Genomic DNA, 14,919 nt, shown 5'->3' with positions numbered 1-14,919 from the left:
GGATCTGAGGGAGTTGGCCTATGAGGAGAGACTGCGTTTATATTCATTGGAATGTAGAAGAATATGGGGGGAATCTTATAGAAACATATAACATTATGAAGGGAATAGACAGGAAAGAAGTAGAGGAGGTTTCCACTGGCAGGTGAAACTAGAACGAGAGGGCATAGCCTCAAAAATTAAGAGGAGCAGATTTAGAACTGAATTGAGGAGGCACTTCTTCACCCACAGGGTTGTGAATTTGTGGAATCCCTTGTCCAGTGGAGTAGTTGAGGCTTCCTCATTCAATGTTTTTAAAGCTAAGATTGATAAATTTTGAACAGTAAAGGAATTAAGGGTTATGGTGAGTGGGCGGGTAAGTGAAGCTGAGGCCTCAAAAAGATCAGCCATGATCTTATCGAATGGCAGGGCAGGCTCGATGGGCCTTATGGCCTACTCCTGCTTCTGGTTCTTATATTCCTATGCTAGTAACAAATGAAAATCTCAAGGATAAGCTCAATGAAAACTTAAGTGCAAGGACAAACACGGACTAGAGATAGTCAGAGATAACCATTAGTTTTTCTCACAGGTTCTGATTCAATTCCCTTTTCAGGAATAATCCACTCTTCCTGCATAATGGAAATGTAGCAAGCCAACCAGTAACAAAGTATCAAAAAGGCAATTGAAATATTTGGGAATATATATATAAAATGAGTCTAAACAGAGATTAAAGGCAAAAACAACATTTTGTCTGACTCACATTTCTTAACTGACTGCTGACACCTTCTCTTAAAGTAATCAGGTTTTATATCTCATAGCACAATGATAAGGAAACAGCTGCTCATGTCAACATAAAGATTTTACTCAAATGTTTTTTAGCAGTAATTCTGCACAAATCAGAGGCAGATGTAAAATGCTGTCCACTTTCTGGTTTTCATGGTTCCTAACTTGCCACTTCTAGGATAGAATATACATCGATTAGGATGAAATTATTTCACATTTTCTGTATCATGCTCTTAAAGAGGAGCTCCAGGTTAAAACCATAGCAATTTAGCGCAGTTGGCCTTTCAGCCAGGAGACCATGCCAACTCTCCATCCAGTAATTTATTCAGTCCCAATCCCCCAGTATGTCTATGTAGTGCTTGCAAGTTTATTTCCCTCAAGCATTTGGACATGTTTGATGTTATATTTTTATTATTTTCCTGCATTACTAGGTAATAAAATTCTTTCCTTCACTCCATAAAGTTTTGTAATTGGCTCATTAGTTTTGACAAATATGACATTTTAATTGAAGTGTGTGCTAAAAAGAAATGTTTGTTGCAGTCAACTGAGGGGGAATTTGAATGGCTAACAACATCACCTAACTATATTTTGTGTTGCTACCCCCTTCATCTGCCCAGACATTACTAAACATCTCCAGGCAACAGTTAGATTAACTTGAGGCTCACACTATTGATGTATCAAATAATTTGTGACTAAGAGACTGAGTATACAGCACCAAATCATTTTAGGATAGCTCAAAGGTTTGAAGAAAGGCAGTCAGTACTAAAATACCAGGAAGATTCTAATTAGTGCAGTGCAGTGCTAGTAATTTAAGCTGACGACAACAGGCTTGATGTGTTCTATAAAAACCACAGTAAACAGCCACTTCCTAAAATCAATCAACAATTTCAGGATTCTCAATTAGATGTCTAAAACCCATTTAATTGATTAATTAACCTCCACTTCCTTCATGACCACACCCTTCTGTGGGAAGCCAGTTTCAGATCAAAGTTCTTCCTCACATTCCCCTGCATCTCTTTCCCAAAACCTTAGAACTGTCTCCCTTAACACTTGTGACATTTTATCTTTAGCTAATGGAACAGCTTTCTCTATCTAACTTATCATCTTCTACACCTCTACTAAATCTCACCTCAATCTCCTTTGCAGCAATGTGAACAATTCCAGCTTCTCTGACCCAAACTGGGAGCTAAAATCCTCCTGAAACCACACTGACAAATCTTCACCACACTTTCTCAAGGGCCCTTCCTTTAGGATTAGATTAGATTAGATTAGATTAGATTACTTACAGTGTGGAAACAGGCCCTTCGGCCCAACAAGTCCACACCGACCCGCCGAAGCGCAACCCACCCATACCCCTACATTTACCCCTTTAACCTAACACTACGGGCAATTTAGCATAGCCAATTCACCTGACCCGCACATCTTTGTGACTGTGGGAGGAAACCGGAGCACCCGGAGGTAACCCACACAGACACGGGGAGAACGTGCAAACTCCACACAGTCAGTCGCCTGAGTCGGGAATTGAACCCGGGTCTCTGGCGCTGTGAGGCAGCAGTGCTAACCACTGTGCCACCGTGCCGCCCACCACGGGTGGACATAATACTGTAGGTGAGGCCTAACAAGGTTCAGAATAATTGCTCTGCTTTTGTATTCAATTCCACACACACCAAACAATCCGATCACTCTATGGCCAACCACTTCACCAACCCCTCCCACTCCGCCAAGAAAATGCAAGTCCTGGAACTCCTCCACCACCAAATCCTCGCCACCCGATACCTGGAGGAAGAACGCCTCCTCTTCTGCCTTGGGACCCTCCAACCACATGGCACTAATGTTAATTTCACCTGTTTCCTCACCTCTCTTCCCCCCACCTTATCCAAGGTCCAACCCTCCAACTCGGTACCGCTCTCGTGAACTGTCTGTTCTGTCCATCTTCCTTCCCACCTATCCACTCCACCCTATTACCATCACCCCCCCAACCTTCATCTACCTATTACTTTCCCTCAGCCTCCCCCCCCCCCCACTTATTTATCTCTCAGCCCCCTTGGGACCGTGCCCCCACCCCCCCATTCCTGATGAAGGGCTTATGCCCGAAACATTGACTCTCCTACTCCTCGGCTGCTGCTTGACCTGTTGTGCTTTTCCAGCATCTGCAGTCCTCGCTTTCTCCTCTATTTGAGTCCAAAGATCTCATATGCTTTGTTGTCTTCCCCCTATGTAATGCCACTTTCAAAGATCAATGCATGCAGGCCCCACTTGCTTCAGAACTGTACCATTAAATCCACATTGACTTTCTGCTGAAATAATATAACTTTACATTTCTTTATATTCAGATTTGTCTGTCCTTTATACAAGCTGATCCAGGTTCAAACTCCAATCTAGAGGGACCCAACCCTAGTGAGATCTTCTGGGCAGATTTAAAGATAATCAAAAGGAAATTCATGATTCCAGAGGGCCTGATGCATGTTAACCACATAACAAACAGTCCAGGCTGCAAGTCAGACTCCAAGACAATTAAAAAAGAAAGAACTGCGAAGGTTGGAAATCTGAAACAAAATCAGAAATGGCTGGAGAAACTCAGCGAGTCTGGAGAAAGAGATTGAATTAATGTTTAGGTGCAGTGCCCCTTCTGCAGAACTCCTGGACCTCAGACGTTATCTCTGCTTTCTCTCCATAGATGCTATCAAATCTGCCAAGTTTCTCTTTTTGTTCCTAAATAATATGTTCTTATCCAATCAAACGCGCCCGAAGAGCGGGGTTTTGCTGTGTAAATGGAGACGGAATTGACATCACCGACAAACAACTCAGCAAGGAGTCCCAGCAAGCAAACAGAAAGAAATCAACTGCAAATTCCGACCAGTTCAGTAACTGTTCGCAGGAAGACATTGCAAACCCGGCTCACAAACTAAAGGGAGTCAATCCGGAGTTGGGGAGGGAACGGGTAACGTAGTCAATCTGGAGTTGGGGGGATGAAAAACGGAGTAAATTTGGAGTTGGACAGGAAATGGATAACGGAGTAAGTTTGGAGATGGAGAGGAAACTCGTAATGAGGTTATAGCAGGATTGAATAACGGAGAAAAGTGAATCTAGAGGGAGCTAGATTACGGAGTTAACCGTAATTACAGAGTTAAACAGGGGAGTTGCGGAGTGGATAAGGAGTGAGCGAGGGTCAGAAGAGATGCCGAGTGAAGGTGGATTGGGGAGGTGTAGGGGAGATGCAGAGTTGATCTGGAGTGAAGTTGGATTGGGAAACGGGGGAGATGTGGAGTGCATCTGGAGTGAAGGTGGATTGGGGGTGTAGGGGAGATGCAGAGTGGATCTGGAGTGAAGGTGGATTGGAGGGACAGGGGAGATGCAGAGTGGATCTGGAGTGAAGGTGGATTGGGGGTGTAGGGGAAATGTGGAGTGGATTTGGAGTGAAGGTGGATTGGAGGGACAGGGGAGATGTGGAGTGGATCTGGATTGGGGGGTGTAGGGGAGATGTGGAGTTGGTGTCACTCACCCTGATGCCATACTCCTGCCCGGGCTGTGCCGCCTCTGATACAAAGTACCTCCGCAGCTCGGGATCGCTCACTGCGACCGGGGCGGCAACGCACCCTCCTATTGGTCGGTTTTTTGTTACTCTTCTACATCTGACAAGGCAGTAATCCAATCAAAGTGCGGCACTAGTGCGATATAAACCAATAGGAACCCGGCTGAACGGGGCGGGGCAACCAATCAGAATAAGGAGGGTGGGCGGGGCTTGGGTGTGGTTACTTTGTGTCTGGATTCCAGGAGGTGAAACAATGTGGAGCCAAGTGATCGGGGTAAGAGGAGAAGGGGACACAGGGACGAGAAGGGGAGCTAGGGTGGAGAGGGGTAGGAAAGGAGGATGGGAGGGAAGGAATAGGGAAAAAAAATTAAAGAGGGAGGGGAATCGTTGCGGCGGGGGGGGGAAGGGATCAAGGAAAGAATGAGAGAATTGGGGGAAGAGTGGGATTGATTGGGGTAAGGGAAGAAATGGTGTAAGTAAACTAGCTGAAGGCAAGCGATTGGGTTACAGAAGAGGGACTGCAGGAATTGAAGAAACAGAGCAAAGGGAGGGTGAAAAATGAGGGACATTTAAAACGTTTGAGCTATGCATCATTTGAGAAGGTAAATTCAAATATAGAGGAGGTGTTTCATAGTCATTCCAAGGCCAGCATTTACTGACCATCCTGAAATGTGCACGAAAGGGAGGTGAAGAGGATAAAGTAAAATTGGGTTGAAATTGATGAGTAATGTGGGTGATTCGGTGCATTATTATCTCTGGCTGTGCAATGTCTGGGCTTGTTCACTGACAAATCAGTAAAGGACGGGGAACTGCGGCTGGTCGTTTAGTTTTCTGGCATTATGATTAAACCGGTCTGAAACAGATTTCTGATCCCCAACTTTGTGTGAAGTTGTCACTCTCAACTGGGTTAAACTGGTGCCCCAGTTTAAGTGACAGGTTGGCTGAATGGGTGTAGCTAGAAGAGACTCCACCTATCCTGGGCTCTGGCGTTGGAAAGTCTGACTAAAACCATTGGCCCAGAGCCCGGAAGCATTGATCAAACAAAGTAACAGGACTGGCTGCTTATAGCTTCCTGACTCACGTTTTTGTAACGCCTTTTTGACAAATGTATGTAGCCTTCTCAGCTGTGAGTTAGAAAGTTATCTTCAATTCGCACTCTCGGGCTTGAACACACAAGCAGAGACTGACACACCAGTGTACAATTGAAATCCCTCTTGGGACATAAAAGATCCCCTGGCTGCGTTTGAAAGAAGAGCAGAAGTATTCTCTTGGCCCACTGGATAATGTTTATCCCTCAAATGTCACAGAACAATTAGTTATCTGGCTATATATCATTTTCCTGTCTATAGGATTTGCAAATTGCCAACTGGCAAAACAGGTCCACAGCGGATGCCATTTCCCCATCCCTACACTCATCCCTGGAACATCGAGATAACAAGGATATCTACGTCAGGCTCCTACTCATCGATTACAGTTCTGCCTTCAATACCATAATCCCGACCAGGCTCATCTCAAACCTGTGACCTAGGTCTCAGTTCTGTCCTCTGCAACAGGATCCTCAGCTTTCTGACCCACAGACTGCAATCAATGAAGATGGATAATATTACCTCCTCCATGATAATCCTCAACACCAGCATCCCACAAGATGAGTACACAGCCCCCGACTGTTCTGCCTGTACACCCATGATTGTAGTCAAACTTTGTACGAACACTATCTACAAGTTTGCTGATTATACCACTGTTTTGGGCCAGATATCAAACATTGACAAGTCAGAATACCAGAAGGAGAGTATGTGCTTGGTGTGGTGGTGCAATGATAACAATCTCTGTGTTAGCAAAACAAAAGAACTGATCATTGACTTCAGGAAGAAAAGAGAAGGACATGCTCACATCTGCATCAGCAGAGTTGAGGCGTCAAGCTTCTAAAAGTGACGACAACCAACAATCTGCCCTGGACCTCCCATTTAGATGCAATGGTCAAGAAGGCACAACAACACCTTTTTCTTCCTCATGAAGCTTAGTGAATTCAGCATGTCCATATGGACCGTCTCCAACTTTTACAGATGCACCATATAAAGCATTCTACCTGAGAGTGTAATGGCTTGGTACAGCAACTGTTCTGCCCAGACTAATAGAAACTACAGAAAGTTGTGTGCACAGCCCAGGTCATCACAGAAACCAGCCTCCCATTCGTGGACTCCATTGACAGCTAATATCATCAAAGACCCTTACCACCCCTAATGCTCTCTTACAACCTCTTCTGTCAGGAAGAAGATAGAAGCTTGAACACACATCAGCAGGTACAAGAACCGCTTATTCCCTGCTGCTATCAGATTGCCAAATGGACCTCTCGGATTTCAAATCCACTGTTGATCTTACTTTTGTGCACCTTCTTTGCAGCTGTAACCTTGTATGCCTCGCTCTGTGTAAACATCCTACTATCTGTACGTCCTTGTTTGCTATGATCTGCCTGTACTGATTGCAAAACTAAATTTTTCATTGTACTTAGGTACATGTGACTACAACAAAACACGTGACAATCAAATCAAAAGGATCTTATGGTGCACACAGTTGGCGGCTGGATTTCCTACAAGTGTGACACTTTAACCATGTGATTTTTGTTGTATTTTTTAATATAAAAAGTATTTTTGGTGTCTAGCCATGAAATGGGCTGTATAGAACATAGGAAAGGGAGTGGGCCCTTCTAAGTGTATTCCACCATTTAATTAGATCTTGGCTGATCATCTATCTCAACATCACTTTCCCATGCCTCTATTTATCATTCATTTCCATAAATCTATTGATCTCAGTCTTGAGCATACTCAATGGTTAAGCTTCCACAGTTCTCAGGGAAAGAATTCCAAAAATTCACTACTCGCTGAATGAAAGTGCGGGAAAGTATTCATGCAAGCCTCTTTTTCTTTTAGATGTCCCTAAAACCTTGTGATAGCAAATGCAGTTTTTATTTTGAAGTGCAGTGATCACTTGGAATGAAGGAAACACAGCAACCAATTTGTGCGCAACAAGCTCCCAAAATGGCTATTTGCAAGTAAGATTGATTGAGAGAGATGTACTGAAGAAGACATTAGGAAGAGCTCCTCCTCACTCAGTGCTATCTTGAATGTTTTACATTAACTTGTGAAGGAAGGAAGTACGTACCCTGGTTCAATGTTTCAATAAAAAGATGAAAACTTGAGAATGCTTTTCTCCGTCCTGTTCTTTGCAGAATGCAACCCGGCCATCCTATATTTCAATAGGACATTGTGGCACTCCCCTCAGTAGCCACCCTCTGGGTGGTACAGTGCTTCCCTCAGTACCGTTCCTTGGAAGGTGCAGCACTCCCTTCTATATTCTTTCTTGGACTGTACAGCACTACCTTTGGGACTGCCCCTCGGACAGTCTGGTATTCTCTCAGTGGAGTGTCCACTGAACTTTTGAGCTCAAGTGTAGAACTTAAATCCACAAACTTCGGACTTGGGTCACTGGTTCTTTTCTGACTCAACAAAGGCTGAATCTGTTTAAACATGGTGAAGTGTAAAGTATTTTGAGAGGACATGGAAAGGGGAGTACACATTGTACTTTCGAGGATCTTACCGTTCAGAGGGACCTCTGTCCAAAGATTGTTGAAGGCAACGTAACTGGTGATTAAAGCATAAGAGGTATTTACTTTAATAGTCAAGACATTGAATACAAGGTCTGGGAGGATATGATGGAGCTATATGTAATGTTAGGCCACAGCTGGAGTAGTGTGTACAGTTCTGGTCACCACACTATGGAAGAATGTGATTGCACTGGAGAGGGTGCAGAGGAGATTCACCAGGATATTGCCTGGGCTGAAGCAATTCCATTACATAGAGAGAGGCTTGGGGTAGCTTTCCTTACAGTAGAGCAAGCTAAGGTGGTAGAGGTGTACAAAACTGAGGGACATTGACATGGTATAGAGAGAGAGAGAGAGAGAGAGAGAAATGTTTCCCTTTAATGGGGTAAACATCCAGGGGATGCAATTTTAAATTAAGGATAGAAGGTTAAGTGGGAATTTGAGGAAGAAGTTTGAGTGTCTGGAACTCATTGCTTAAAATGGTAGAGGCAGGAACCATGACAATATTTAAGGAATATTTGGATGAACAATTAAAATGCTACAACTAAACAAGCCTACAGGCCAAGTGCTAGGGAAAAAAGGAGCGGAGTAGCTAAGTGCATGATGACCATGCAGAAGTGATGGGTTAGTGGGTCTCCTTTTGTGTTGTAAAGACATTTTTGACTCCGAGGCAAAGAATGTTACCCAGTGGCTGGGGAAAGGAAAAAAAGTGGGTTGGTTGGGAAAATATTTAAAATAATTGGCAGAATTATAGGGAAGAAATTTCCTCAGGAGGTAGATTATTAAAATCTGGAAGGCACAGCGTGAAAGGTGGATAGAATGAGATTCCTTGGGAATTTTCCATGGGAGAATGTGAGGACTGCAGATGTTGGAGATCAGAGTTGAAGAGTGCAGTGCTGGAAAATCACAGTTGGTCAGGCAGCATCCGAGGAGCAAGAGAGTCAACGTTTCGACCATAAGCTCTTCAGCTCGAAGCATCGACTCTCCTCCTCGGATGCTGTCTGGCTGTGCTTTTCCAGCACCACACCCAATGTGGTTCCCATGGAAAGTTGAAAGAACTAATATGCAAGGATATTTGGAAAAGACTTGGAAATAGGGTTAAATTGGATAGCTCATTCAAAGAGTCAGGTAATGCCTGTGTCCTTGAAGGGTTGTCAATGTCTGTCTATATTAGAGAGAGACAATTGGTTATGTGTAGCTTGATTGGCAGAATTCCACAAGCAAGGTGAGGAGGCAGGATTTCTGCAAACTATCACAGGTATTGAACATGTGCTCTGTATTTTACTGAGTCATTCTGTAACCATCCAAACAAACTGACCAAATGCAGAAAGCGATCTGAATTACCTCTTCCTGTGCTGTAAGATATCTCTGACAATATCCATCTCCATTCTGCAGGCAATTGGCTCCATTCTGAGGTCATTGCTTGACTTCATTTTGAACCTGTTTCAGCTTAAAGTTAAGGGTCCGCCAATCACACTTGAGGATCCAAATACCAAGTATCCGTTGAGGTTGATTGATAAAGAGGTGAGTGAACTTGTTCTGAATTAAACCATGTCAATAAACAATGATTCAAATGACCTGATGTCATTTTCTCAAATCCGTTTAACTTCAGTCACCATTTAAGCTGGACACCTTGATGGGTTGAGGGTTAATAATCGAACTATTTTTTGTCTCTCAGAAGAAGAGGATTTTCAAGTACATACTGGGTAGCAGTGCAACACTATAGAGAAATTATTACTGTCCTTCTGCAAAACTGAGTAATTACCAGCCAGATACATTGAGCAAGAAAATAAGTGACCGGGACAGCTTCAGTCATGAGTGATTAAATTATAACTCTTATTAATGTCACATAAGCACAGGGAAATGGGATCAATGTTCTATAGGATAGGAGAATAAGTAAGAAAGCTTACTCTTTAAATAATTCAAGAATGAGCAAAACAGGAAGTCTTGATTTGAGAGAACAGCTTTGCAGTAAACATTTACAACCATTTATGCAAACAGATGGTTTTCAAAGGATTTAAGATCAGATGCACCATGGAGTTTTATCTAAGTTAGTTGTAGAGTCATACAGCATGGAAACAGACCCTTCGGTCCAACCAGTCCATGCTGACCATAATTCCAGACTAAACTTGTCCCACCTGCCTGCACTTGATCCATATCTTTCCAGACATTATTTATTCATGTATATCTCTAAATGCCTTCTAAACACTGTAACTGTACCCGCATCCACCACTTCCTCTGGATGTTCATTCCACACACAAACCACTCTATTTAAAAAAAAAAAATGCCACTCACATTATCTATACCCCTCATTTTATAAACCTATAAGATCACCCCTCAACCTCCTATGCTCCAGTTGGAAAATAAAAGTCCCAGCCTATCCAGCTTTTCCATATAACTCAAACCCAACATTCCTGACAACATCCTGGCAAATGTCTTCTGAACCCTCTCCAGCTTAATATCCTATATACCCAAGTCATAATCGATCTCATGTAAAAGTCGACAGCTGAAAATGTGTTGCTGGAAAAGCGCAGCAGGTCAGGCAGCATCCAAGGAGCAGGAGAATCGACGTTTCGGGCATGAGCCCTTCAAAAACACTTCGAAACGTCGATTCTCCTGCTCCTTGGATGCTGCCTGACCTGCTGCGCTTTTCCAGCAACACATTTTCAGCTCTGATCTCCAGCATCTGCAGTCCTCACTTTCTCCTGTAAAAGTTGACACCCTGGTTTTTGGCCAAACAATCTGGAATTTTCTATATATATCGGGTAAAGGTCGACCCTAGTTCTTCACAGATAACAGATCAATGTTTGAGTCAGAATGCCGGCCGTCACATCCCGCTTCAGCTTTGAAATCTGCCGGTTATTCCCCACCGCTCCTGGACTTCCAGTTCACTGGCTGTAGTGATCTGCTCCGGGTTTTCAGAATTATGATAATTCATTTTTTTTCTTCCTTTACAGATCAATTGGGCTTCCAATAATGATACTGTATGAATTTCAGCCCCTCAAAAATAGTATCCATGTAATAGTCAACCCCATAAATTTAATCTTAAAAGGTAGTTTAAAAAACAACTATTACTCGAGTATATATGGGTAATACCTTTCCCATAACAGAGATCAGAACTGAACCCCAGATGGTCTAACCAATGTCCCAACTCCTGTATTCAAAGGTCTCAGCAATAAAGACAAGCGTGCTAAACACCTTAACTGCCCCACCTATATGTGATGCAAACTTTAAAGAATTATGTACCTGAACCCCTAGGTGTGTCTCATTATCCAAAGCTCTACTTTTAATTGTATAAGCCTTGCCTTTGTTTTACCAAAATACAATACAGTTGGTTCTGCCATAACGTGTGTTTCTTCAATGCCAATTGGCTTAAATGCAATTTGAAGAATTTAGAATATTATTTGTAGAACGTGAACTCTCCTTACATGTATCAGCTATAACACAATTCTGGTTCCATTAGGTTAAATGGCGCAGATATTGTGCAATTTTCTTATAACGCAAGATCGCACGAGAACGGAACTATCACGTTATATCAGAACCGACTGTATCTCGCATTTATCCAAATTGAACTCCATCTCCCACTCTTCAGCCCATTGGCCCAAAATATCAAGATCTCTTTATAATCTTAGATAGTCATCTTCACTGTTCTATATAAACAAAGTGAGACGTATAATAGAGTTTTGAGTTCAACATTTGTTTGAAGGGTTTATAAGAGAAAATGACTATATAAATTTTAAAAAGTCATTGTGTGCGCAAAGTAGATCAATTATGTGTAGTATGTATCATTTTTTAAAAAAAAGAGGGTCTGGACGGAGTAGGAAAGGATAAATCCCTCTCCTTGCTGAAATATTGAGAACCCATGGTATATATTGAAGAAAATTTTCAATCGATCTATTAGTGAAAGGAGGAAAACATTCTATATACAGTGAATGGTTAAGATCCGGAATGAACTGCCTCTGTGCAGTGAAGGTACGTTCACTCATGCCTTCAAAATGGTATTGAATAATTATCCAATTGAAAATATTTTCATGTCTGTAGTGCAAACAGAGGCGTGGGATGAACGGTATTGTTCTTGCAGATGCAGTGTGTTGAGTGCTTCATTCTGCACTGTTCTGTGATTTTAACAGTGTCTTAAATGTCAAGAAGTGCCTTGCCAACATAGTCAAGTGTGACCCACATGAAAAATATTTGCACCCAATGCATGAATATAAAATGAACAAATAAAAGCTATCATCAGTCTGTCATATTCTTGTACAGTTGTATAAAGGTGAAGTTTACTTTGAACTTGGCTTTGTTACTGAAGCTGCTTATCACTGTCCAAAGTATTTGATCCAAAGTAAATGATTAATGCTTTACTGCAATTTATACACAACCTTGCTGTTACAGATAGTGAAGCATTAAATTAACTCGGCTTAGAATCAGTCAGGGATATGGTTCATCTGTGTAGCAGCAGCATGGCTGATGTTTATTGTAACATTATCTTATTACAAATAAACCAATAGCATATCATTGACTTTTGGCTTAGTGATGTTCAAAATATTTTTTTCTTGGCTCCAGGCAGCCAAGGTTATCATGTCCCACTTTGAAGCCCAAATTATTTGGGGTAGTGCGGAGGTGGTTAAAAGCCTGGGAACTGTATTTTTTAGATTTATTATTCACTACTACTGAGAATGCTCTTTTTTTTTCTTCTTTCCTGTCTTCCTCCTGATCTGTATTTCTCAAAATATGGTTTGTTGAATGTGTGATAAAGGTCAATGTTGACTCATTGAGAAATTTGAGTTAGGCTGCATTTCTACAGCATTTTGCATTCTCCCTTTGGCAGCGAGGGGAGATGAGTGGAATTTCTTGGATTATAGAGTTGCACAGCCTGGAAATAAACCCTTTGGTTCAACTTATCAATGCTGGTCTGATATACAAAACCAACCTAGTCCCATTTGCCAACATTTGACCCATATCACCCTAAACCCTTCCTATTCATATACCCATCCAGATGCCTTTTGAATGATGGAGTTGTACCAGCCTCCTCCACTTCCGCTGGCTGCTCATTCCATACACACACCACCCTCTGCTCTTTAGGTGGATCACTGATTAGTTAGTAACTCCATTCGCATTGCATCGTATGCTAGCAGCATTTTGGTTTGTTTTTAACTAATAATCTCTAATGTTTATAATGTTAATCAGATCTAATCTGGCTTCCTGAATTGGATCAATACTATGGAAACTTTACACAGTTGCAAATGTATATGACAGTACTTCGAGGATTGTGTTTGCTCTTCTCAGGTTGTTTCCCGTGACACTCGGAGATTCCGCTTTGCCCTCCCTTCTCCAGATCATGTCTTGGGCCTCCCAGTTGGTGAGTCTGTATCTAATTGCTGATATATTTTGGAAATCGGAACTTGTGTTTACTGTAAGTTAAGATTTACTGCAGTCACAAGTTCCGTTCCCCATGTTTGCATAAATTTCTACCTTTTCCTTGGGAAAAGTATTACATCTTGAATTGCTCCGTTATTCCATATCATTGTTGGTTATCTTCAACACCATTTTGATATGATCTCCAATCCCTTGCTGTCATTAGTATTTACGAAGCTTTCAATTTCTGTGATCATTCAAATGGTTGAGTTTCCACAGCTCTCTGGGGTAGAGAACTCTGCAGATTCACCACCCTCTGAGCAAAGGCATTTCTCCTCATCTTTTGGCCTAAATGACCTACCCTTATCCTGAGACTATTTCCCTGGTTCTAGCCAGGGAAGTGTCCTTTCTGCATCCACATCTAACAATTTTGTAAGTTTCAGTGAAATCATTTTTCATTCACCTAAACTCTAGAGAATACAAGTGCAGTCTCTGCAGACACTTCTCATCAGATAGCCTGCCTTCCCAGGAATTAGTCTGAACCTTTGCTGCACTCTATGACAATGACACTTGTCCTGAGGTAGAGATACTAAAGCTGTACACAGTACTCCATGTGTGATCTCACTATGGCTTTGTGCCGTTGCAGTAAGATATCTTTACCGTTATACTGAATCTCCTGGCGATAAAGGTGAACGTTTACCTTGCTAAATGCTTGCTGCATCTTTGTTAGCTTTGTTAACTTCTGAACTAGAATACCCAGATGTCTTTGGACATCAACAATTCCCAATTTTCCCCCTCATTTTAAGAAAGTCACTTTCACTTCCATTCCTCCTGTCAAGACAGGAGACCCTTTGGACCTATGGTATATCTTTGAAAGAGCTTTGAGATTGGTCCATATCCCCCCCCATCTCCTTTCCCCATTGTCATGTTGAAGCTTTCCTGTAAAATTGTTCAATCGATTCCCTTCTGAAAGTTAGTATTGAATCTGCTTCCACTATCCTCTCAGTGAATTCCTGATAACAGCAACTCAAACGGTATTTTAAAATTCTCCGAAATGCCCTTTGGTGCTTTACAATCTTAATGTTCCAGTCCGTTTCCGTTACACCTTTTTAGATTCTAAAGGAGTTTAAAAACTACCTACTTGAAATTTTTCTGGGTAAGGTCTCTTATTGTTGATCCATTTTGCAATCTCATAGTGAGCTAATTGGAACTATTTCAGATGAAATTTAACTTCAGTGCAGAATGATGTGGTGTTAGGATGGAGAGAAAGACAAGAGAGTGTGAACATTAGAATTGGTCAGCCTTTTCAGTCCCATCAGTGAAATTGGTTTAGATTAATGTTAAAGTGACCCCTTTTAAACATCAGAAGTTAAGTGTTTGTTAACCCGGAGTACGCTTCTAGAGTTTTTTAGGCCACCTCACATCTCGCATGTTTATGGGGAATCAGTAATTATTTTTCATCAAACTGTTCAGACATATGTCTGCGGCAGATATGATTTGATTCAGGACCTTCAGGCTCAGAGGTAGGAACATTACCACTGCAGTATAAGAGCTGTTGTAGAACATTAGACTGTGACGCTGGATTGTGTGTCACCACTACCTTAACATTGAATTATCCCTTCATTAACATATGAGCATCACACATTCCCTAGTTCTGTTGGCCTTGAGCATCCCTGCC

At 42.0% G+C, this 14,919-nt stretch overlaps 2 protein-coding genes across 2 annotated transcripts in view; one reads left to right on the top strand and one right to left on the bottom strand.

Annotated features, from left to right (window-relative positions):
* Positions 1 to 4,313, bottom strand: part of endouc (endonuclease, polyU-specific C) — a 32,657-nt gene extending 28,344 nt beyond the window's left edge. The window contains exon 1 of the mRNA XM_043709863.2: positions 4,262 to 4,313. Coding sequence (XP_043565798.1) covers positions 4,262 to 4,272 — 11 coding nt within the window. The 5' untranslated portion in view covers positions 4,273 to 4,313. The remainder of the gene's footprint in view (positions 1 to 4,261) is intronic.
* A 202-nt stretch (positions 4,314 to 4,515) lies between these two features.
* LOC122559443 (NADH-cytochrome b5 reductase 3-like) overlaps positions 4,516 to 14,919 on the top strand; it is a 35,559-nt gene continuing 25,155 nt past the window's right edge. The window contains exons 1-3 of the mRNA XM_087997073.1: positions 4,516 to 4,565; positions 9,285 to 9,413; positions 13,173 to 13,245. Of these exons, the coding sequence (XP_087853199.1) occupies positions 4,545 to 4,565; positions 9,285 to 9,413; positions 13,173 to 13,245 (223 nt within the window). The 5' untranslated portion in view covers positions 4,516 to 4,544. The remainder of the gene's footprint in view (positions 4,566 to 9,284; positions 9,414 to 13,172; positions 13,246 to 14,919) is intronic.

The sequence above is a fragment of the Chiloscyllium plagiosum genome, unplaced genomic scaffold (genome assembly GCF_037043375.1).
Source record: "Chiloscyllium plagiosum isolate Xiang-an unplaced genomic scaffold, Cpla_swu_hap1 HiC_scaffold_19, whole genome shotgun sequence".
Taxonomy (NCBI): Eukaryota; Metazoa; Chordata; class Chondrichthyes; order Orectolobiformes; family Hemiscylliidae; genus Chiloscyllium; species Chiloscyllium plagiosum.
The sequence above is the reverse complement of the archived record's forward strand: the minus strand, read 5'-3'. Positions and strand labels throughout refer to the sequence as shown.